Source organism: Naegleria lovaniensis, assembly GCF_003324165.1.
Source record: "Naegleria lovaniensis strain ATCC 30569 chromosome Unknown tig014, whole genome shotgun sequence".
NCBI classification, from domain to species: domain Eukaryota; phylum Heterolobosea; class Eutetramitea; order Acrasida; family Naegleriidae; genus Naegleria; species Naegleria lovaniensis.
In genome coordinates this window covers 47,630-72,092 of record NW_025407835.1, presented here as the reverse complement: position 1 = coordinate 72,092, position 24,463 = coordinate 47,630, and the positions used below count along the sequence as shown (strand labels likewise).

Below are 24,463 nucleotides of genomic sequence, written 5' to 3'. Positions count from 1 at the left end.
CCATCAAGGCATGTTATTTTTTTTGTACCATTTGTCAAAAAATTATTTATTTACTTCTGAATAACATTCTACATGAGTTCTACCATTTCAGCCACTGGCATATTCACCACTGCTGTAATGACAGGTGAGGGACTTTCCTTACTGCACACAAATAGTCGAAGAGTGTCAGGTGCATTGGAAGGATCCAACATGTTCACCATCTTGCTGAACTTGTAGAGAGGTCCCGGCAAGAGAGAAGGTAAATTTAACCGTCTAGCGTCATCTTCCAAAGCATACACATCTTCATCGTAGGCAAAAATAATAAATAAATTTGAAATTGGCTTCTTTCCAGTGTTTTGAACCTCAATATTGACCTTAAATTTTGGTCCCAAACCTTGCACATTTGCAACCAAACGAACGGACGAGCCCGACGTGTAGGACAATGGACCTTGACCATCTGTTAATATTTTCACATAGGATCTCGCAGTGTTGAGGCGAACACGAGCCAAATCCTTCTGGAATGCATTGTGCATTTCGGACGAATAGTCCACCTCTCGTTTTGTTTGTTCCAAATACAAGAATGTCTTTGTGGGAAGATCAAGAGGTTCCTCTTGTTCGGGAGGAGGTCCACTTTTAGTCTTACTTTCGAGAACTGCTTTTCTTGAAATGACCTTAAAATCTAAACCTCCATTTCGATATGAAATCATCAAACTATTAACTTCAGAGCCGTAGGTACCGTATTTCAAACCGACCACTTGCTCATGTAATTGAATTGTGTTCACAAGAGACTTTCCATTATAAATACGTAGTTCCTTATTTTCGAGAGCTACCATGACACATTTCACGCTTCGTTGTCCTCTCATGTCCAACACCTCCATGTCTTTAATGGCTGCAGGTAAGTAAATGGAATATTGTTTTTTTCCCTGTTCGCAAGACAAATTTTGTAAAACAAATAATGAAAGTGACAAATGTTGTAAAATATGCATCATTGATCGTTATTTTCACACCATCACGATGAAATCAAAATCTTCCACTTACTCTTGTATTGAAACAGTGAATGGTGTTGTTCATGAGTCCAATCACAAAAGTTTTTTCAATTCTCACCATAGTTACTGGATGTGACTCGAGTTCAATAACTACTCCACTCACTTCTCCATTCTTGATGGTATAAACGTTTCCATTTCTACATGCTGCTGCAATCCGATAATCATTATCTAAATTTCCAGAAATACAGAATTTTACAGGAGCTGAAGGAAGTTGTACTGCTTTTGTTATTTGTGAACCAGATGGAGAGAGGATGAAAACAATTCCAGATTCTGTTCCAACGACAGGACATCCAATAGCATCCTCTCCTTCCCTGTCTTTTGGTAGAATCGAAAGACAAGTAATATTGTTCGGAAAATCAATCGGGGTATTTTTTCTTGCGTCAATAAATAGTCGAATGTCGTCGTTCGAAGCGAGCGAGAGCAATTCATAACTTCGAGGACTCAATGCCACATTAAGGTCACGTAGTCTGGCCAACTCTGCAAATGCAGTCTTGTTGTCGTATTTACCCTCACTCAGAAATTGCCAAACTTCACTTTCTTTCTCATCAATTCTTTTTGAAGGAATACAAAATTTGAAAAATGGTTGCAAATTCTTGTACAGAAATAATTTGTTGCTACTTGCTACTAAAATCATGGGTCGTTTTGGATTTTGATAATCCGTGTAATATGAAGCAATTGCAATGGGTTCTTCCATCAAAATATTTTCACTAATATTTCCTGTTCCTTTATAGACCCGAAGACGATGCGTTTGTTTTGTTCGTTTACTCTCCAATGGATTCTTTCCCGATGTTGCTGCAACAAGTTTGTAGTCTCCATCTCCATTAATATCACAAAACATCATACACTGAGACATGGCAGTAACCGTTGCCAAGGGATCATACCAAGCTAAAATTCCAGATAGAGTTAAACAAAGAAAATGGATGAATTCAAGCATAACCTACCATTGATCCAAACATGATTATTCTCATCTTTGGATTCCGAGCTTTTGGTAGATGTTTTGGACATTATGATGTTCGTATTGTTGTATTTTTTTTTTAATAACAACTCAAAATTGTACAAAATTTTGGCGCCACACAAGGACGTTACAAAACTTCAATTATTTTATTTAAAATTTAAAAAAAAATAAACCCATGAGGGATGGCCTCTCGCTTTCTCATCGCCACTCTCACCGAGCCCTACATCTTAACACTGGCTCCGGAACTTGATCCAACCTCTATTCAAAAAGTCATTTCCAAATCCCGAGATTTTATTCGTGGTTTAGAAAGTTCCTTGTCCATCAGTACTGGTCGATTACCTCCGAATTTTTCCTTGTGCCAAGTTCCTGTTTGTGTAGATATTGCCTGTAAATGTCTAAATATTGCACAATTTTCAAGAGAAATGGCCATCAAAAAATCAGCCTCTTCCGCACAAGATTATGAACGAGCCTTTAATGAAGCTGTTAATTTATTGGGAGTTTCATTTCCGATTAAATTTGAAGATTTGTGTTTAATGTTCGGATGTAGTGGAATTGGAGCTGCCTGTGATCGGCTCTTGGAAAAGTATCAACAAGAAATTTTGAAAAAATTTGAAGGAAAGAGTGGTGCCAATTTTACCAAACCTGTCTTTAAGGCTGTGGCTTTTTATTTGACTGCCACTCATCAATTTAAATTTAAGGTCGATAAAAAAAAACTCATTGAAGAGACGAGATGTAATTCGAAAAATTTTGAAGATGTCTTGGAGTCCATGCGAAATACTTGTAAATTAAATTCCAATTCTGTGGAAATTAAAATGAAAAAGAAGGATGAGGAACCAGGGACAACACCAGAAAAGCCCAATCATAAGAGAAAGCTTGATGAAATGCAACAACATGTTCCATCGCCAGCAGGAGCCTCTGAAGAAGGGGCAAATCATCAGCTAGTGATTGGACTCGATGAGACAAAAATCACTGTGAAAAAGAAAAAGGAAAATGGAAAGTCAATCAAATCGGCAGTCACGAATCATGGAACAGTGAGGAAACAAACTGCTGCACTGCTGTCAACAAGTATGGAGGCATCCAATGGACCCTTATCCAATGTTGATGATGTCAAGAACAACAACAACGGTAATGGAAAAGAATCAAATAATAGTAAGAAAGAGGTTCATTCAGGTCAAAAACAATCAGACTCCTCCAACACCACAAATCCTTCAAAATCAACCTCCAATAAGGCATCTAAACCACAACAAAAACTTCTTTTGGACTTTTTCAAGTAGACACTTGCGACTCTGTCAAGATTTTTCAACCACAACAGAGAAACCCTGTTTAAACGTTTAAACAATCCTCCTAATGCCAAAATTTAACTTCTACAATAAATAACTTGTATTTATTCTAACTCGTATTTTTGTACTATTGAAACTCCACTTTGGGAGCTGTCGATGTTCTTGGTCTTGCTCCTAACAACGAATTACCAGGATTCAACTTGAATGGATCTGGTGTTTTTGATCTCGAACCAAAATTAAAGCCGCTTGATAATAATGTTGAACTTCGTGGTGGTGGACCTTGTCCATTCTTTCCAATGGGTGATTGAGGCATTGTGAAAAAACTCTGACTCGTCGCATTGGAAGGACTCAAAGGACCTCCATAATACGAATTCGGATTCTCATTGCTACTCGATCCATTGGATCGTTTGGTCAATAGTGCTGCCTGTAAATTTGATGATGTAAACATGTGAGAGTAGTTGGGTGGCGTGGTGTAATGATGATGATGGTGCAACGATTTGTGTGGCTGCTGTGCTTGTTGATCGTTTGTCGAATGAGTTTTTGAATTCATGTCGTCAATGGCCTTCTCAAAACAAAACACTCGAATTGGTTGATTTCCATCAAACGAGCACAATGCAACCATATGCTCTTTAGAACTCCATGCAATGTCATACACTGGTGAATCCTCAAATCCAAAATCTTTTCCTTCCTTAAAAATTAATTCTTCACTTTCAACATTCCAAAAGTAGACTCTTCCAATATCAGATCCAGAGACAAGATATTGACCATCTGGACTCACATTACATTTCTGAGCATTCATAAAACATTTCACACCATGATATCGATTACGAATATTTTTCAATCCAGTATCTAATCGTCGTAACATGTTGTCTTGGGAATGAATAAATAAACGTTCTTGTGAATATTTTGGATCCATTCGAATACAGGTGAGAGTGGATTTGCTCAATTCACTCTCTTGAATCGTTCTCATGCATGCGAATGAATTGGAAATGTCATCCAAGGTAGAATCTTCTCTGAGTCGACAACTCCAAATTTTGATCATGCCGTCACCACTGGCAGAGTACATTCGAGTGCCACCTTGATCAAAGACAATACTACTGATTCGAGAGGAGTGTCCTTCAAGTTCCTTAATGATTTTTCCAGTGTCCTTATTGAAAATTCGAATACGGCGATCGTAACTCCCCGAAGCAATAATCTTCTTGCATTGAGGATGGAATCGTGCCGTGTAGACATAGCAAGGATGTTGAACGGTTGAGACGAGTTTTGGTTTTCTGTTGGAGGCCTTCTTTTTATCGTACTCGACGTTCCAAACTTTACAGGTACCGTCCGAGGACGAGGTTACAATTTCACTATCGTCACAATTCCAATCAATACTGTAAATGAGATCAATGTGAGCATTAATGCTTTCCACAAGAGTTCCCTCAAAGACATCATAAATTTTCAATTGACCATAACTCTCATTGGTGTGACATCCACAGGCTAAGTATTGACCAGATTTTGAAAAATCCAAACATATACATCCCTTTTCTCCTGCATCAAATTGAAATAATAATTTGGATGGAATTTCACACGGTTCGTTGGCTTCACGTTTTAGTTTGAGTCGTTGAAGGGATTGCTCCTTCTTCTTTTCTTTGGTTTGTTCTGACTGTACAATATTTACAACTTGTTCATCATTATTTTGAAGCAATTCCTCAAGAGTAAATCTTCCAATTTCAAATTCATTAGGTTTTTGCGGTCGTTCAGGGAACGATATCTTTTTTCGTGGTGGTCGTTGCTGTGGTGGTTATATAAAGGATCAGAAAATTAGCCATAATTCAAGATGTCTCGACCAAGGTTGATTCAACTTACCATTGCTTTCATTTCGATGTAGAGAGTGGAAGGATACAATTGTGCCTTTTGTCTGTGCTGGTACAGCAAGAACGCCTCATTGGTAGAGACTACTTGATTAGTGTTTAAGGTGGTGGAAGGGCTGCTCGTTTGTGAAGGTTGCACTGGAGGTGTCTGGTGTGTGAAAAATTTAGAGAGAATTCCAGGAATTTTTCTATGATATTTGAAAAGTCTAATTCGCAAGTCTTTTCCTGCATTGGCTCTTCCACTAGAGCTTACAGGCTTTAAAAATCCCCATGCTATTTTATATTCTCCTTTTCTTTTTTGTTCAAATCATTTGAAAATATTGAAGAAATTGCATTTTGGTGTGACCAGTTGTCATGAAATTTTCATTTCAATTCAGTAAATTGTTTAACGTATGAAAATAGTTGTCATATTCAATTCTCACACTTGACCTTCTCACAAATATACTTACTCAAAACTGAAATCTACAAGTTCAAAAATAAATACAACATTTTCTTTCAGAAAATGATTATACAGTGTGTCAAAATACATGGTGTCATTCCATATTGGTACTAAACTCTTTGTCTTTTTCATATTGTATGGTAGAGTCATTTGAGGTAAAACCACCTCATTGGACTTGTCATTGAATGAATCTGCTTTGAGATATTGACCCGTGAGAGTGTCCAACACGGATACTTTCACACAAGGATGCACGACATTTTCATCAAGAGTCAACATATCTGCACCCTTAATGGTCAATGTTAAAATTGGTCGTGTCATTCTCTCTGCAATATTTCTCTTAGTGGGATCAAATAACGAATGTTTGTTTGATTTGATGGTTGGCTCTTGTTGAGGATCTGTAAATGAAAAAGTCCTTACAAAATTTAAGGATTTTCTCCATAACTTGGCCAATCCTTTCATGCTCCAAATAGCATCCATATTGAGTGAAGACTGTGAAGCAAGATATCCGGGCAGTACTGCTGGTGTTGCAACAATGGGTTGATTATTTTCCTGATACAACTCTGCCATTGGATCTTTGTTTTTTGGAGATGAATTGAGAGCGTCTTCTGAAGCAGAGGAGGCAGTTCCAGTCGTTGCTGTTTCATCCTGATCCAACATACGGTCATCAGCTGTTGAAGAGGCAATGGCTGGAGCTTGTATAAGGGCATCTTGTGAAGAGGTCTCTTCTTCCTTGGCACCATCTGAAATTCTCTCATCTTCTTGATTGTTGGTAGGTTCTTCGCGCTTGGGCTTGGAACGTCGTCGTCTTCTGTGCTCGCTATTGTTTAATTTTGGTTTTGCTTTCTCATTAGGTGGGCTTTCACGATGCTGCTTTTTCATCTTGCTCTCGTCCTCGTCTCCTATTAATCTTTCGGAAGAGCTCACTGACTTGTCACTTTGTGAGGTTTGTGGTTTTTCTACTTGAAAAACTTCAAAATTATTGTCACTACCTTCGTGAGGAGCAAAGAATGATCTTGCTCTATTGGTGGGAGGTGGAGTAATGATGATTTTATCGGATCGCTGATCCTCTTCATCACTCTGATTTTCATCTTGTGATTGCAAATTTCGACCAGTACCACGACTCGGCAGTTTACCTGTACTTGATGATGTTGGTAATCCAAGATGAGGAACAATAGCTGATGTTGTTTTGGGTTGTCCAACTTGTTGTTGTTCCGATGCTGCACTGTCATCATCGGATCTTGTTGAAATAATCTCACTTTTTGAGGAATCCTTTTTCATCGTTGTAGGATATTGTTGAGTTAATTCTTCTTCTTCATTTCTCACAGTTGTATTATTTTTCTTTGTGACTTGTTTCGAACTCGTGTCGCCATCCGCTTTGTCATCATCGTGTTGATGTCGAGTTGAGGAAACATTTTTTTGAAATTTTCCTTCTGCTCTCTCGTCATTGTTTTTCTTCTTTGATGTTGGTTTTGTAGGTGAAGTCTTGTTTTCTTGAATTTTAGATGGTGATTCCAAAGTTGATGTTTCCTTCAGTTGTTTTTCATCTTCTTCCAATTGCTGCTCCGAAACAATACTACTCTCCAACTTTTTCTTTTCCTTTTGTTTTAATACTTTTTCCGTAACATCTTCGCCCGTGTTCGGATTGTAATATCGATACTCTCCGAGTTCATTCTTTTTCTTAATGACTTTTTGCTTTCTTAATTTTCTTTGCTTTGCTCCTCCATCACATGACAACGCACCAGGAGATGAAGGCCGATCTTCCTCAGCCACTTGTTGATTCGTTGTTGTTGTTGTTCTCCCATACACCACATCCAAGTGCTGGTGGCTCATGGAAATTAAGTGTTCGTTATTTTTTCTTGATTTGAAAATGTGTAAATTTTTGGCGGGCTAATTTATTTCATCACGAACAGCCCATCTTTGAATTGTGAAAGTTGTTGCGCATTCTTTAATTATGAACCACGCTTGTAGTTTGTGAAAACATTGATACCGTGTTTAATAAATATCCATGTTACACATAATTGATCCCAATATCATCTTTGGCAAGTGACGTTCGCGAAAAAAAAAATGTTTGTTTCAAAAACCTTGTTGCCGCAACAATCCTTGACACTCCCAGTCTCCAAATATCTTCGTCTCGCACTTCTTGTCATTCTTCTTCTCACTCTAGGCTCTATCATTGCTAGTTTCTTTATTCGAGAAGGTCATCATCACAAAACCAAATCTTCATCTACGTCTTCATTAGGAGATGTGACATTCTCGCTAGAATCCAATCAATTCATCATCAATCCCATCATCAATGGAACCAAAGGAAAGTGTCCACTACTCCGTACTCCATCTGACCATGAATTTCCATCCGAGTTCTTTGATTCGTTTTGGAAACGACCACAACACGAATACGATGGACGAGGATTTAAATTATTTAAAAAATCGAAACATGTGAAAATTGTGAAAAGTTTGGAACTGAGTGCACAGGATGTTTATTATTATGCAAATTTAGTTCCGTATAAATTGAGTGAAAAGACGGAAAGTGAAATTTGTAAACCAGCAGCGAATGATCATGATGCTCAGTGGAGAAGACCCTATTTAATTGACATGACCGACAAGTGTAAGGAATCTTCGAAAAGACAATTTAGAGAAGGAACTTTTTGTGCGAAGAGTAAGTTAATTGTGATTATTCTCTTTGAATGTGGTGATGGTTATGAAAATCATGACATTCTAAATGTCTTGATGTTTTCAAATGTTTGAAATTTGTTTCTTATTATAATTATTGAAAACAATATGTAATGATCATGTTTGATGAACCTTTCGAAATTTATTTCTAACAACCATTGGTAAACAATATTATTACAACATGTTCCAAATTTGGTGTGATATTTGAAATTACCCTTGGACAATTTCACCATATTTAAATTCACACATACACACCACAGTTGAGCAAAAAGCTTGGATCGTAGAAATTGAATGTGCATGGGTGGACGAGTCAAGTTTTCATCATGATGTCTCATGGGCCACATTCACCGATGAAGGCATTATCGCTCAAGTCCAACTCGGTTACGGATGGAAACCAACCATTCAAAAGTATTTTCGAGTGAGACATTTTGAAAAATTGGCCAATCCAGGATGCAGTGTTTTACCATATGCAAATGGTCACATGCCAGTGGAGATTCTTCCGAGAATGGTTCGATTATGGAATGAATTGCCATTGGATATTCCATTAATTTGGCCAAATAATCCTGTGGCTGAAAGATATTTACGAATTATGGAAGAATTGCAAGTCATTGTTGGAAAACGATATCTAGTCACTCAAGAATTGAAAACTGTCATGAGAGCAAACAAATTATATCTCTATCATGCAGATGATGACAATTTTCCACACATGAATGCTCTCGAATACCAATATCTAAACTCGAGAATTACACAAGGCATGCATAACAAATTCCCAAATTTATTGTCTTTGAAAAAGAAGAAAATTATAACTTTAATTGATCGACGAGCTCAGACACGAAATTTGCAAGATCATGCCTCCGTGTTATTGGCATTGAAAAAGGAATTTCCAGATTGTGAAGTACGAGAATATGTGATTGGATCAGCAAAGGACGCCAATGAGTTTATTCGAACTACTGCCAAGATTTTCTATGAAACAGATATCATGATTTCACCTCATGGAGCGTCTCTCAGCAATATTTTGTTCACACGAGCTGGAACGGGTGTGATTGAACTCGGTTGGGGAGCTCTTCCACAAGATTACATGTGCTTTGCGAGAAATATGAAATTTAAATACATGCTTGTGGCTGGAGAGGGTCATCACGATTCCTTGTATTTGAAAATTTCAGCACAAGAAATTATTTATGCAGTGAAAACGTTATTGAATGACATGATATAAGACATTCATGCAGTTTCTTTAAATATTATTTATCATAAACATTATTATTTCTTCTTCAAATATATTATTTCAATCAAAGAACATTGGATCATTTTCAAAATTTGTGTGTTCCAATATTCCAAATTGTGTGTCACACGTACCATTTCGAACGTTTTGGAATATTTCAAAACCAATAACATGTTCCACGACTGATTCCGAGTTTGCCGAATTTTTGGAATCCCCCATCGTTCTAATAAAAGAATCTGAATTGTAAAAAAAAACAAATACTGCACAAGTCCAGTGCCATCCAACCTTAACCACATTATTGTTTGAAGAGAAACCGATTGCGCATTCATCCCATCAACCACAAAAGATCATCTCAACACATACTCAATGATGGATCTCAACAGCACACTTCTTCCCCGAAGCCAAAGTCTTCGTCAAAGTTCTCGCTTTCTTTCTTCATCAACCGATGATGGACCACATGAACGTTGTTCCGTGAGCACAGTTCTGACGACGGCGAATGGTATTATGACCAACGCCATCAACGAACAGCCGATCATGATGATTCAACCATCACAACCATCACAGATCTTACCATCATCGGTCATGATGGGTGTTGCCACAAAATCTCATTCCTTTCATACAGGATCGGATGTGATGAGCGAATCTTGTTCATCGTCCTTGTCTTCATCATCTTCGAGTAGTTGTTCGGATTGGTTTTTTCCGTTATCTCAGACATCTGTAATTTCAAATCAATTATTGTTTTCATCCACATTGCCACAATCACAACAACATGTAAATATTTCAAACAACACAAGTATTCATCTGAATCCATCCTTGGTGGATGATCATGCCATTATTTCAAATATTGTAGAATCTTTTCATTATTGTATTATTATAGAATTTGAATTTTCGTATCCGAAACTCGCTCGTCAGCAACTGAAAAGAAGCGTTGATCGGAGTGCAGCTGGAAATGGATTTTCATCATCGTCATGGCTTTTTGGTGACAATTCCATCATGTCATTCGATGAGGTACCTTCATCATCATTTCCGAGTGGTGTCAAATCTGTGGTTTATCATATTGTCAAGTGTGACAACGCGCCTACAGCATTGACAACAACCAGTCATCGGAAAGACGTGATGATGGATGCGAGTGACAACAAGTGGCTGAATATTGGAAAATCAAAAACTAGTAATCATTTCAATCATGATCACAATGATCACAACAATCACTCCATTCAGTCTCCTCACACAAGCCAAAAGGGAATAATCATTAATTTGGAGGAATATGATCCATCGAGTACTGAAATTTTACAGTGTGGTCATTATACGCCATATCCTGTACATTTTGTTTCTAATTTTTGTGAATTACTCCAATTGGTATGTATGAAATGTGTGATTACTTTTTTGTTTTTAACACTTTTTCCTAATTTTGTTGTGTATGACTTTGTCTCAATGTTTTCATTGTCCAAATTTGTGCAACTATTATTTGGTGGTCGGTAAATGACGATATCATGGTCATCATCACGCGAAAACATGAACCATGTGATACAACTTGCTTGACATTTGGCATTCCATGTTTTTTTGTTGTTGTTGTTGTATGAATGGCAACTCTCCGCCATCTCCTCAAAACCAATAATTCCCCGAACACACAATTTTGATTGAATAATTTTGAAAAATACCATTTTCGTCGAATGTTGCATTTTGATTGACCAATAATTGTGTGCGTGCTGGATGCAACTGAAACAAAACGCTCAATCTTTGGTGTGCTGCAAACACCTTTGAACTCTCTTGACGACGATCATTGGACACGACGACGACAATTATTGTGTTTAACAATTATTGTTGACACACATTAATATCATCATCCACACCACGAAACGACAATTCATTCATCCCCGTGCATTGTGTGGTTCGTGTGACGACGACCATCATCCTTGAATGTTTTTGTAACACACTCCAACATTACCACAAATTTTAATTCATTACGTACGCCGATCGCGGTGAAACTTGAATCCTTCTCTCCGAATTAATCTCTCCTTTACTCCATCCATAACGAACGGGTGGTGTGTTTCTTCTCGATTTTTAAAAACATCACAAAATCGTTGAATTTTTCAATAATTTATTGAACCTCCTTTTCCTCTTCGCATACAATTCTCGGAACTTAACAACCCATTCACAATAACAACAACCAATCACTCCTCCCAGTTGGACGAGAGTATTGAACACGAGACACTTTCAACGACAGTAACATCCACATCTCAAGAAGAATTATTATCCTCTTCATCAGCACCCAAGAGAAGAGACATTCTTATACCCAGCAAATTACATTCTTGTTTCCTCTCTCCAGTAGTAGTTCATTCGACATTGGATCATCATTCTCAACAACTGCAGTATCATTCCGTGGTGCAATCTAATATTCCTCAAGTCATTCAGGAGCTTGCACAACGACATTGCATTCATATTGATAGTCTCTTTGAACGACCTTTCTTTTCATTCATTGAGAATTCGTATCCCACATCGTCGGCAACAACAACATCAACAGATACGACAACATCAACTTCCACTACTACTACTACTCCAACAGGCAACAAATACCTGAAAACTACTAGTAGCAGCTTCAAAACAAACACGAACATTCCCTCATTCTTTCAAAGCAATTTCACAATGATTAAGAATTGCGAAAAAATGGCTCAAACCATCCTCAAGCAAGTGCATCCAAATAGTAATGCTGCCACAACAACTTGTTCTTCATCCGAACAAGAAGACTTTGAAGGTACTACCACAACTACCTCATCATTCGTTTCAACAAACCATTCCACTCCTAGTAGTAGTAGCCATGAAAGCCATGAACAGATGGATACCAAGTCGATGGTCCAAACCTCCTCTTCGACGGCCGAAGGTGGTGCACCTCTTACCCCGACAAGTGCTACCAACCAACATAATGACCGACCAAGCTTCATTTCATCAAAACCTCTCTCCATTCATTCTCCTTCGTTTGAGCCTCCTCCTCATGTGTTGCAGCAAACCATCCGACAAGAGAGAGCCCTCCTGCAACAAGTCGACTCTCCCCTTACTGATGAATTTAAGACAAGTGTTGCAAGGCTTAGAGGATTGCCTTGGACCAGCACCATCCGTGATATTGCTGAATTCTTCTCCGAATTTAAGCTAGCCAAGAGAGACCCTTCACTCACTAATTTGGAGGAACAGATACCTGTAGAGTGTTCTTCGCCCGTGCAAAGTTCTGCTCCCACGTATGAAGCTCATCCACAACAACAACAGCAACAGAATACTGAAACGCAGCCAACCATGATGAGCAGCATGAAACGTCCAAGTCATAGAATGACACAACAGAAAAGTAACTTTGGTAGCTACCTCAATAATGGTTCATCCACTCATAACAACAGCAGAGCAGTATCAAGCTTGCCCACGACAACTCCGAAACAAACTTCTCCTTCGGCAATTGTTCCTTCACAGCCAACCTATGCTGACATTTTGAAGGGAGTTTCAGTGCCATCCTCTACAACTAGTAATAGTACCAACAATGGTAGTAGTGCAAATTCCTCTTCTGGTGTTCATACCTCGTCATCACCCTCATCGTCCTCATTCCAACCAGCATCATTTGCCAATCACTCTTCTTACTCACCAACCACCTCGACCACTCCTCAACAAGTTTCTTCTCATTATGTCAATAATCATGAAATTCACTCACATATGAACGAATTGACCTCAATGGGCTCATCATCGCCATCATCACCTCAACCAACAGCAGGTCAATCTCCAGCAAGACAATACACGTTACCAATTGAACTTGTTAAGGAATTGGACATTCTTCTAATGCTTAATTATTATGGCAAATCTACAGGCGAAGCCTATGTTCGTTTCGAGTCCGATGAAGAGCTTGAGAGAGCAAGAAAGACCATGGACAAGAAGAATCTCGGCAATCGATACATTGAGATTTTCAAGAGTACTGTGGACGAGATGGAACACTCGAGAAAAGTTCTCGAACGCAACTTGAAGAATTTAAACAATTCGAAAATTCTCAAGATGCGAAATGTTCCCTTCTCTGCAACCGAAGAGGAAATTGAAACATTCTTTTCTGGCCTTACCATTGCAACAGCTCCACTGTATAGACAGAATCATCATCATTATGTAGGAATGAATAGTAGTAGTAGCAGTAGTCCCAATAGTAATAGCAGTAGTAGCAGAGGCAGTACCAGTGAGGAAACGAACATGGTTGGAGACGATGGGAGCCATAGTAGTCAGAGTAGTGGTGCCGATGAAAGTAAGACTGAGTCACCACAAGAACATCATGACAATCAAGAGACTCTCTCGCAGCAAACCTCAATGCCAACTCGTAGAAAAATCTTTTTTGTCATTAACCCCATGACTGGAAAGCGAACTGGAGAAGTATTTGTTGAATTTATGTCTCATGAACAAATGGTTCAAGCCTCCAAGAGAAATAAGGAAAAAATTAGAAATCGCTACATTGAATTGTTCCACAGCAGTATTTCCGAATTAAGAGCTTCCCAATACTATATTCAACAACATCAACAGTACTATCAAACAAAACCACAACACCACCAATATTTGACCAATTATAATTACTATCAAAGACCAGCCATGAGAAATAATTATTATCAAACAAACAGAAATAGTACCATGAATGGAGGTCATGCTATCGCTTCATCCAACAACGAATTGAAACCAACGACCTCAGTTGAATCATCATCATCATTCATTGTCAAGATTGAAGGTCTGCCAACAGATTTCGAGGAAGATCAAATTGCAGACTGGTTGAACGGCCTAAACATTGCTGATGCTGGAATTCATCTCATATTTGGTGAGGATGAGCACTCGACAGGTGAGGCCTTTATTGAATTTGATGATGAAGAAAGCTTGACACGAGCACTTGAGAGGGATCAAACCACTATCACCTCTACTGAAGAGAACCATGAAACAGGAGAACCACTGAATGAAATGACCTACACTGTGAGAGTTCTCAAGAGTGATCGAGCTGAAATGCTTGCTGTTTGTGGCATTGAAGAAGAAACAAATCAAGAAGACGGAGACATGCAAGAAGAAGAAGGAGCTATTCCTGTCCAAGAGACCCAATCCAACGACAATACTTTGGAAGCAAGCTCTGGCGATGCAAGCCAACAAGAACAACCACACGAGCAGCATCAGACAACACGACGATTCAACAACCCATACTATCGCAAGAATCCATACAATCGTAGAGGCAACTATGGCTCATATAATCCTGCATACACCGGTGTAGGAGGTTATTATCATCCAATGATGTTCATGATGCAACAAGCTCAATACTCTTACAACAATGGTAACAATTATCATGTCTATGGGTTGGACCAATTCATGAACTCGAGTAATGGCATGGCTAGCAGCTCTTCACAACAACCATTCAAATACAAACTCTTCGAGCATCCTGAGAGAACTCTCAAAATGAGAGGTCTTCCTTTCACAGCAACTGAAAAAGACATTATGGAGTTTTTCAATGGTTATGATTTTGAAGACGATAGTATTCGATTCAAGATGGACTTTAAGAGAAATCGTCAAACTGGAATTTGCTACATTAGATTTAGAACAAAGAGCGAAGCAGAAAGAGCTGCCAACGAAAGAAACAGATGCAACATTGGTGATCGTTATATTGAGCTTTTCACCATTGTTCCAAAGACGTAATTGTGTTTGAACAACTTGGACCTTTTCACCACATCAATAAACAAATTGATAACTCAAACATCCTGTATTGTCGTTTTCAATAATACTGTCTTCCATTGTTGTGATGGTGGTAGACTTCGATTATGTTACTAACCAAGTTAATGAGTTGCAGAATTACCTTAGACTGTGTTATCTAAGGTGGCTCATGACGACTTCAAACGTCAACAAAATGGGTGACGAGTGATGGCTGCTGCAAAAATAAGGACAGCTTCTTCACATCAATCATCCACCAGACTCCATAAAAAAAACCAAGCAACCACAAACTCATCATCTCCCACACACACAAAATGTCATCAGACCAACTCACACAACAACAAATCAAAGAATACAAGGAAGCCTTCGCCTTCTTCGACAAGGATGAAGATCAAAAAGTTTCCAAAGCTGACTTGGAAAAGACTTTCCTCTCATTGGGTGAGAACAAATCACAAAACGACATTAGAAAGATGATTGAAGAATGTGATTCTTCTCGTACTGGTTTTATCACTTTTACTGAATTCTTGACCGTTCTTTCACAAAAGTTGAAGAACACGTAAGTTGATGATGATTTTATGGACCATCGATTCATGATGCGAATTATGTTCAATGATGATGTTTGATTTTTATATATATTTATTGTTGTACATGCGTGTGTGTGTCTGTGAAACCTATCACTCTTGTTTGAATGGATAATGTCAAACTCATCATCTCTCCCACACACCCGTATCGATTTTGGATCATTTTCATGATTGCATTCGATGGATGGTTAACACTTGACATTTTACAACAACTCATCTTCAACAATTTTCACACACTACTATGTTATCCAACTTCCTCCTCATGATTCCATTTGCACTCTCACTTTCATTTCAAATTGATTTTCCCGGTGTTTCCACACACACACAACAGTGATCGTGAAGAAAAGATTAGAGAAGCATTCCGTGCTTTCGACGAGGACGGAAAAGGAACCATTCCAAGCAAGGAATTGAAAGATGCCTTGTGTAATTGGGGTGAGAAATTCACAGAACAAGAATGGGTTCAAATGAGAAATGAAATTGGTGCCAAAGATTCTGGAGATTTTGATTATGAACAATTCCTTTGCAAAATGTTGAACAAGTCCCAATAAATTATTATTGTGTCATGTAAATTAGAAATGAAGAATTATTGATCATTGTACTATTTAGTTAGTTTTTATTGTGTGATTGAATGTTTGAGAGAATTGTAAAAATTAGTGTTTGAATCATGTCATGAAATCAAGTTTAGAACTGAAACAAATTAGTATGCCGAAAAGGTTTTAAATCCATTCTCGATTTCTTTTGCTTGTTGTTCGACGAATCACATGGTGACCATGACTCGAAGGTGTCACAGATTGTTTGGTGTTTGGTTTTTGTTGTTATTGTTTCAATGTCAGCATTACTCGTTTTCGTTGAATTGATTTGCAAAGCACGTTTGAGTTGCAACTGACGAAATACACTTCTCAATCGTTCGTTGCTTTACTTCATTGTTTTAGATCATTTTGCTCAAGGCCGTTGAGAATTCGATAAGATGGAAGAGAGAACTTGAGTTCTGCAATATTTGATTTCTCAATTCTCAGCATGACAAGAAATGTCGAGAGATTTGAGGCGTATTGAGATTTGTTAGTGCGCACACGAAGGCACTCTCACAGTAACTGCTGCGCTGGCTGAAAAGTTGCTGTCAACCAATTTCCAAAAATTACCTGCTTTCTCAATTCTCAATGCTCGTGCGGGTATCGGGAATTTCCCATGCACTTGAAAACTTCACCATGAGGATGAGAAGAAGAACAAACGTAAAAAAAGAAACAACAAGTTGTCCCGAATAGTTATAATACTACAGTATTATCACTAATACGATTTTTCAACCACTCGTAAATTTTGTAATTTAATAATAATAATAATTCATCGGGAAAGATGACGACCATGATCCAATCCTATTCTACTCAAACCCCATCCTCTCTAAGTCTTGTTCCCTATGAAATTGTGTATCAAATTTTGCAATTCATTGAATGTCCCAAAGAACTCGAACAATTCCGACGAGTACATTCCTCATGGAATGCCATTCTCAATTTGAATCCGAACAAGAGCAACAACAACACCAACAACGGAGTAACTAAAACCATCTCGAGTATGTTTTGGAAAGAAAAGTTACAACAATCCTCACTCTTAAAACATGCTTGTTTTTCTCAGTTGAATAACTCTCCAACATCATGCTTGAATAAGGTTCCGACGAGTACAATTTCAGGCCATTCACTTCCCTCAATCATCACCCTCAATAAGAGACAACATTTGGTCAATCAATGGGAAAATGATGATTGTATTAAATATTGGACGAGTAATTATTTACAACAACAACAACAAACCATTCCCAATACGATTCATGCAAATGCAAATACAACAACCACTACAACCATGGTAGATCCTTCCAAGAATAAGGTCTTTCAGGTAAGCTTGAAAATGAATGAATGTGGAATTCTGTTCATTGAGTCAAGCTCTTGTGGTCAAGATGCAACCATGATTGATGTTGCTGCTATGGATGGCGATTCTTATCCAATGAATGATGACAATGTGCATTCTCTTCACTGTAAAAACACCTACCAAGATATTATTTTGTTGAAACAATTGCAACAACAATTGTTGGCTGTTCATCAAGTCACTCGAGAACCTCACAAAATGACATGGAAAGATCCAAGTACTCCAAGTGCAGTGAACTCACCTCTCATTCCACTCGTTTTTGCCAATGGTGTTCCATCGAATACGACCACCTCGCATCCACTCACAAGTTTAGAATTTATATGTCAATATTTGGGAGTTCATTTTGAATTGCACAAATTACCAGAACGAACACTCCATAAGAGAATTCTATTGAATGATAATGCTGCTGTTGTCACCACTTGCTCACAAATGGCTAATGAAACAACAAGTACCACTAACACATCAACGACTGGACAAACACCACTTCCTCAACAACAACAACAACGAAATTCGTCACTACATCCACTCGTAGAGAGAACTTCATCTACGATTGATTTCAAACAAATATTTCCATCCGATCAATTCAATGCCGAGTTTTGCAAGGATCTCTCGCAATGGATGACACAATATATGGACAATCCAACATTGATCATGTTAGGAGTGACACAATTGAATCCCATTCCAGTTTTGATAGTGGGCGAGTCGAAGAGAGAGACTTTAAAGAACGAGCCAAACACCTCACCTCGAAATATTATTGGTTTCATTACAAGCACCTTTCGAGTTCCAGAATTTGCAGAGTAAACGAAATGGAATCTTTATTTTATCTCTATTTGTAAATTTCCATTTTGTATATTAAGGGAACGAAAAAAAAATGAAAACACTTTCCGCTCGCTCGATTGCTTCCTCAATTAATTCATCACTATCAAGGGAAGGAACAAAATCCAATGTGGATACATCTGTTTCATCGTTTGGAGTTATTTCGGCAAAAAGGTTTTTGAGCAATCCTATGGATACTGATGATAATGATACTGATTCCGATGTTAGTAGCACGAACAATTTTTTGAACGAACACACCGATGATTTCTCGGATCAATTGGAACTCTATCGTAGAAGCTATGATGACGGTGATGATAATGATGAGGAGGACAATTTCATTTCATTGGATAAACATCAAACAATTGGTAGGAATGATTTAAATGATCTCGCTCAAGAAAACAATAACGAGAAATTTCGGCAGAAGATAAATGGCGATTCAACCATTTCTAAAATCAAAATACTATCAAAAACATCAATAGATACCAGTTCCGAGAATATGGAAGAACAAAAAGAAAAAGTTGAACGCTTGGTAAGGTCAGCCATTCTACGAAGTGGAGATCGAAAAACACGTGGCACCAACATGTCCAAGCACAACGTTTCGCCTTACAAGAGCTCTCATTCAACTCGCGATCAAGAGGCTCATTTTGAAACGTGGCAACCTATGAATACACTCGACAGCTCACTCTCGGATGAAGAGAAAGATGATTTGAAAATTCTAATTCCCAAGTTAAATTTACGTGAGAGCTTGGAATCTCAACCCATCGCTGCAACAAATACACACTCCTCTTCCGCGTCCTCCTCCTCATCGTCCAAATCCTCCATTCAGCAAGACCAATTACTATCCTCAATGCTACAGAAAAATAAGGAGCTGAAATCCGCTCTTGACAAAATTACGGAAGAGAAAAACAATCTAGAAGAGCAATTTGTTTCTCAAGTCACAGAGATGGAACGATATTTAACAAGAACAGAAGGCTCATCTCCAATCAAGAAATCAGTAGCCAACAACCGATCCAAACAATCTCGTCATTTATCTAAAGAAGAGCTTTCATCCATAGATACTACTTTAAACATGAGAATACCCAACGCAGATCACTCTCCCATTGTCAAGCTTTCTCAGTCCATTTTAAACACTTCTTCCATACGTCCTGTACAAGTCTCATCCAGGAAAGAACGAGATCTTTCGCATCATCACTCAAAATCTGGCCATGAACAAACCATTCATGAGTTAAGGGATAAAATTAAGGAGATCAAAGAACGATACGAAAACGAAAAGCTTACAAATCATGTGAAGGTGCACCTGACGCAAGACATTTCCGATTTACTTGAAACCCTCCTTCAGAATGAGCTGGAAAAGCATGAACCTCTCACAGAACGAACACGAAAGTTGACCAGCTCTCTACAAGATTATTTAAATTCAACTTCTGCCGTTTCAAATAACTCCTCTCCATCTAAGAATAATTTGAAAGCGTTAAGTGAGATCAAAGAACTGCGAGTTCAAATAGAAATTCAAAATTCCATGATTGAGTCCCTGAAAGATGACAATGAGCAGTTGAAAGAACAGTTAAAGCAAGAACGAGTAAGAACAAAATCCACACAGAAAAATCTGTCACAATCTGAAAAACATATTGAACGGCTGGAACAGCAGATGAAAAGAAGAGAATCGGCACATCAAGTAGCTGTAGAAGAGCTCAAGAAAGCTCATGATACTCTTTTAATGGAGAAGGAAGAATTGTTGCAACAAGTTCGATTTTTACGGGAGTCCATTCAAGAAAATACCTCATCTTTGAACCAATCTATTTCCTCAATTCGTGGTACTGGGTTTCCATTGTCAACCTCATCTTCGCATTGTGTCAAGTTATTGTCAGACAATCAAAGTGAAGTGTCTTGTACAAGAGATTTAGAAGAACCAGTGAAAGATCATACCTTTCCACCTTCCACACATTACTAGGTTGTTAAAGAGTTGTAATACTAGCTCTATTAAGAATCAATAAATTGTGTTGAGGCTCAAAACAATTTTAAGTTGGCCAAAAAAAAGAATTCAAAAAATGCCCAGAAAGAAATCATCAGAAACAATTTGTCCATCTCAAAACTTCTCGGATTCCATGAGAATGGATCTTGCCGATGATGAGAACTCGTTGGCACCCTCGGATTCATATCCAACTCCACCCTTGTCAAAGAATGAGCCATCTTCCCGAAAATCTACCCACTCCGAAGCCATCCACTCTACTAACATGATATTTCCATTGAAACAATCTGATTTTGATAATTTTGAAAGAGAGTTACGATGTGCTATATGGTATGTTTAGTGTTACTTTCGTTGGCATTTCGGGATGATTTTTTCATCAACGTCTTCTTGATTTCAATTTTATTTTGGAAAAATCAAATATATTTTAAATTTGTTTCTTGTTGAATATTTAATCCTCATCATTTACATGCAATATTACAATACTTATTTTCTCTGATCACACCAAATAGTTTGGAAGTTTGGAAAGAACCAACGGCTACTCATTGTAGTCACTTGTTTTGCTATGACTGTATTGAACAAGGAATGAAAATTAAAAAAGAATGTCCTCTATGTAAAACACCCATTCTCACCAAGAGACATCTCATGCCCATGCAATCATTGACCAATCTTGTCGAGGAATTTCATAAATTTAAACGAAAATTCGATCAAACCATGGAACAATTCGGATCAAGTCATACTTCAACAGCCAATTCAATGGAAACAACCCCCTCCATCTCTATGGGAAATACCTATGAAGAATTGTGCTCCATGTATCCTGATCCGACCAAAGCAACAGCATCGGCGTCCAACAAAACTCCAGCAAATACTGGAAGAAAAACATCAGTCAATAACATTTACAATTCTGGATCTACAGCAACAACAAGCTCTGTCACAACAGGAAAAAAGAGAAGATTTCACAGAAAAGGAACAGCAGCCTCTAGAACCTCACAACCACAGGATGGAAATATTTCAGACTCGTCAACAGCATCGATTGGAGCCATTGTTATTCCTTCTGACGATTTCATGGAAGATGACAAGACCTCTGTCCATGATCAATTACGGCATGTTGATGAACAATTGACCGCTAAAAGAATGAAGCTCTCTCAATTGGAAGAGCTCCTTTCCGATCTCAATGACTCGTATGGAGTTTTTGGATTTTCACACGAAAAATATCCTTTCCTCTCCACTTTTGTACATAATGAAACAACGCCTGTAACCATATCAGCAAGTGTTAGTACGGCAGCTGGAATTTTACAACAGTTACAACATGTAAATACTCAGCCAACTCAGCAAACACAACTCTCTGTAGGATCACAATCTTCAAAGAGAGTATCTCATAGAAGTTCAAAGGCAAAACGTTTGTGCCTGTGTGGAACTAATCTAAGTACGGAAGCAAAAGAAAAATTAGAAAAAGCAGCAAAGTATTTGGGTGGTGACGTGAGAAGCGAATTCACGGATGAAGTCACTCATTTGATTTCACCACTAGATGAGAACAGACTTGCAAGAAGAACGATCAAGTATTGTGTTGGTGTCGTTTCTGGAGTGTGGATTGTTGGAACGGAATGGTTGGACGCAGTCCTTAAGGCCAAGTGTCATGTGAGTGAGGAGGATTTTTGTGCATTGGGAGATGTGACTATTAAACACAATTCTCCAGCTGAAGCAAGGAAAAGTATTGCCAATGGAAATAATCGCCTATTCTTCAACTATAGAGTGCATTTTCATGGTACATTTAATGCCAAGTCTAAGAATCCATCAAAAAAAGAACTCACAGACTTGGTGACCTTTGGAGGCGGCACCGTCCATGGCACCATGTTTAAGCGAGTTAAAAAATCTAAATATGAAAATATTATTATTGCAGACAATGATGTGACACGTGAGGAAGCAGAACAGATTGAACAAGAAACTGGATACCGACCGGTCACTTGCAAGTGGCTCCTCGATAGTGTGAGTTATATGAAAATTATGGATCAACAAGGCTATGGTGTGTAGAAGATGGATTCTCCACGGGGCAACTGCAACAACAATTATTTGATTTATTGGAGTACAATGTATGGGCTGTCTATATATTTTCATGCACAACATAAATCTCCTCTCATTGCTATTGACTCTGCCCAACCATCCGTTCACAATGAACTGCTCCTACCATTTGCCTCCAAAAAAAGCCTGCTATACCATTCCATATCTAAGCTTAGATTCACACCATACTCTCCCCTTAATTACCTATTTTCACTTTTTCTGCTTGCCTACTTGTGGCAGAAACGACAACAAGCTCTTTGGCCCCTGCCTCGTTGGATCGTCCCTTAATTAATGGATCCACAATTAAGAGAGGATTTCTACTGTTGAGAACGTCTTCGTTAACCGTAATACCGTCCAAATATTGTTTCAACATGTCACGAAGCTTTTTGTTTTGATCTACCAAGTGTTCCTTCTCTTGCTCCAAAGCTAAATTATCCAAAAGAACCTTATTATAGCGTTTGTAGAAACGATCGAGTTGTTGCCACTCGGACTCTGTAAAATTCTTCTCCTCACCTTCCATGACGTCTTCCATAGCAGATTCGGCAACGGAGGCCAAAGCCACAGAGCTCTCCAACTCGGTTTCGAATGGAATCAACCGCTCTCGCTCGGTTTCATATCTTCTGTTCACTTCCGATAACTTGAGGATTCGTGACGCTTTATCCAACTTTTCATTCAGAGAATCGATGGTATCCTTACTCATTTTGACTAGTTCTGTGAGTCGCTTCTTTTCGGAGTCTCTAAAGGCATTCATCTTCTTTTTAAGGTCCTTGAAATGTTGAGAGAGTTGATCCTTCTCCTTGATGAGCTTGTTGTTTCGATCTTCACACTCCCTTAGATTGTTCAACCATTTGGCTTTCCAGTGAGCAAGAGCTTCCTCCTTCATTTTGATTTGATACGTTTGATTCTTGATAATTTCAATGTAACTGCTGTCACGTTCTCTCAAAATGATATAGTCCTTATATTTTTGATTCATGGATTCGTAGTGATCATTGTTCTCTTGCTTGGTGATGCGGCGGTATTCTTCAATTTTATCATTCATGTTACCAACCATTTGTATGAGCTCTTCTTGGTATCGGTTCTTTACCTTTTCCTTGGTTTGAGCAAAATCCATTTCCATGATTTCATTGGTTTTTTCCTCTCGCTTTTCCATTTCTTTGGTAATTTCTGCCCATTCTCTCATTTCCTCTTCGTGCTTGATTCTCAACTCTTCCATTTCTTCCTCATATTCCTTTTTTAACAGATACAAGTCATTGTTGAACTCTTGATGGAGAATGGTGAGACGCTGATCTTGCAATTGCAACAATTCCTCAATATGCTGCATGTGAGTTCTCAATGCGGAACGATACTGCTCTTCGGATTCATCCAACTCACGATACATGAGTTGAATGGTTGCATTCTTTCTGTCTACCAATCGGTCATGATCCTGAGCTTGTATTTGAATCGTGTCCTTAAGTTCTTTCAATTTACTTTCTCTCATCAAGTATAACCAGTTGGCATTAATATTAGTAAGGTTAATTTTAGAGTATGACTGTTCCTCGTCCTTGAGTTGACGAATTTTCATTTTCAAATGTTCCTCTCGTTTCTTTCTATTTTCTTCCTCTCTCAATGCTTCTACATCTTGGATGACATTCGGAGAGTCATTTCCATTGATGCCTTGCAGTGCATTCGCTGAAGAAATAATACTTCCCATGGTATCATTCATTTGAGTATTTACAATATTGCTAACATTCATGGAGGCATTCGGGTCAAAAGGTTTAAACCCTTCCTCGTCGTCTTCGGGCTCTTCCTGATCGCGTTCATGATTTTCTTGTTGAGGTTCCTCCGAATTTTCATGATTTGGTGTTTCATCATTTCCAAGAGCATCCTCATTCGGATCAGCTGTGGGAGTGGGTGTCGGGTCCACATCTTGGCTCATGACTTCTTCTTGAGGCCGAGAAGAAGAAGAGGAAACATCTTCTCTTCCCGATAATGCTTGATCGGCAACATCTGAATCGCTCATTTTTTTTTG

The 24,463-nt window shown here is 38.4% G+C and overlaps 10 protein-coding genes across 10 annotated transcripts; 7 read left to right on the top strand and 3 right to left on the bottom strand.

The window, feature by feature from the left end:
* Positions 1-68: 68 nt before the first annotated feature.
* Positions 69-2,030, bottom strand: C9374_001508 (uncharacterized protein; the record flags this gene model as incomplete). The annotated part of the gene is made up of 3 exons (XM_044690823.1): positions 69-902; positions 1,018-1,910; positions 1,967-2,030. 3 exons carry the CDS (start codon positions 2,028-2,030, stop codon positions 69-71), a joined length of 1,791 nt encoding a protein of 596 aa, XP_044551168.1.
* A 132-nt stretch (positions 2,031-2,162) lies between these two features.
* On the top strand, positions 2,163-3,254 carry C9374_001507 (uncharacterized protein; the record flags this gene model as incomplete). The annotated part of the gene is made up of 1 exon (XM_044690822.1): positions 2,862-3,254. One exon carries the CDS (start codon positions 2,862-2,864, stop codon positions 3,252-3,254), a length of 393 nt encoding a protein of 130 aa, XP_044551167.1.
* Positions 3,255-3,387: 133 nt separating this feature from the next.
* On the bottom strand, positions 3,388-7,382 carry C9374_001506 (uncharacterized protein; the record flags this gene model as incomplete). Its single annotated transcript, XM_044690821.1, has 3 exons — positions 3,388-5,034; positions 5,109-5,406; positions 5,563-7,382. The coding sequence occupies 3 exons, from the start codon at positions 7,380-7,382 to the stop codon at positions 3,388-3,390; spliced, it is 3,765 nt and encodes a 1,254-aa protein (XP_044551166.1).
* Positions 7,383-7,616: 234 nt separating this feature from the next.
* Positions 7,617-9,432, top strand: C9374_001505 (uncharacterized protein; the record flags this gene model as incomplete). Its single annotated transcript, XM_044690820.1, has 2 exons — positions 7,617-8,205; positions 8,480-9,432. The coding sequence occupies 2 exons, from the start codon at positions 7,617-7,619 to the stop codon at positions 9,430-9,432; spliced, it is 1,542 nt and encodes a 513-aa protein (XP_044551165.1).
* Positions 9,433-9,804: 372 nt separating this feature from the next.
* On the top strand, positions 9,805-15,114 carry C9374_001504 (uncharacterized protein; the record flags this gene model as incomplete). Its single annotated transcript, XM_044690819.1, has 2 exons — positions 9,805-10,794; positions 11,623-15,114. 2 exons carry the CDS (start codon positions 9,805-9,807, stop codon positions 15,112-15,114), a joined length of 4,482 nt encoding a protein of 1,493 aa, XP_044551164.1.
* Positions 15,115-15,440: 326 nt separating this feature from the next.
* On the top strand, positions 15,441-16,255 carry C9374_001503 (uncharacterized protein; the record flags this gene model as incomplete). The annotated part of the gene is made up of 2 exons (XM_044690818.1): positions 15,441-15,682; positions 16,039-16,255. The coding sequence occupies 2 exons, from the start codon at positions 15,441-15,443 to the stop codon at positions 16,253-16,255; spliced, it is 459 nt and encodes a 152-aa protein (XP_044551163.1).
* An 802-nt stretch (positions 16,256-17,057) lies between these two features.
* Positions 17,058-18,419, top strand: C9374_001502 (uncharacterized protein; the record flags this gene model as incomplete). The annotated part of the gene is made up of 1 exon (XM_044690817.1): positions 17,058-18,419. One exon carries the CDS (start codon positions 17,058-17,060, stop codon positions 18,417-18,419), a length of 1,362 nt encoding a protein of 453 aa, XP_044551162.1.
* Positions 18,420-18,489: 70 nt separating this feature from the next.
* C9374_001501 (uncharacterized protein) lies at positions 18,490-20,382 on the top strand (the record flags this gene model as incomplete). The annotated part of the gene is made up of 1 exon (XM_044690816.1): positions 18,490-20,382. One exon carries the CDS (start codon positions 18,490-18,492, stop codon positions 20,380-20,382), a length of 1,893 nt encoding a protein of 630 aa, XP_044551161.1.
* A 97-nt stretch (positions 20,383-20,479) lies between these two features.
* Positions 20,480-22,428, top strand: C9374_001500 (uncharacterized protein; the record flags this gene model as incomplete). Its single annotated transcript, XM_044690815.1, has 2 exons — positions 20,480-20,730; positions 20,910-22,428. The coding sequence occupies 2 exons, from the start codon at positions 20,480-20,482 to the stop codon at positions 22,426-22,428; spliced, it is 1,770 nt and encodes a 589-aa protein (XP_044551160.1).
* A 223-nt stretch (positions 22,429-22,651) lies between these two features.
* Positions 22,652-24,454, bottom strand: C9374_001499 (uncharacterized protein; the record flags this gene model as incomplete). Its single annotated transcript, XM_044690812.1, has 1 exon — positions 22,652-24,454. The coding sequence occupies one exon, from the start codon at positions 24,452-24,454 to the stop codon at positions 22,652-22,654; it is 1,803 nt and encodes a 600-aa protein (XP_044551159.1).
* Positions 24,455-24,463: the final 9 nt, after the last annotated feature.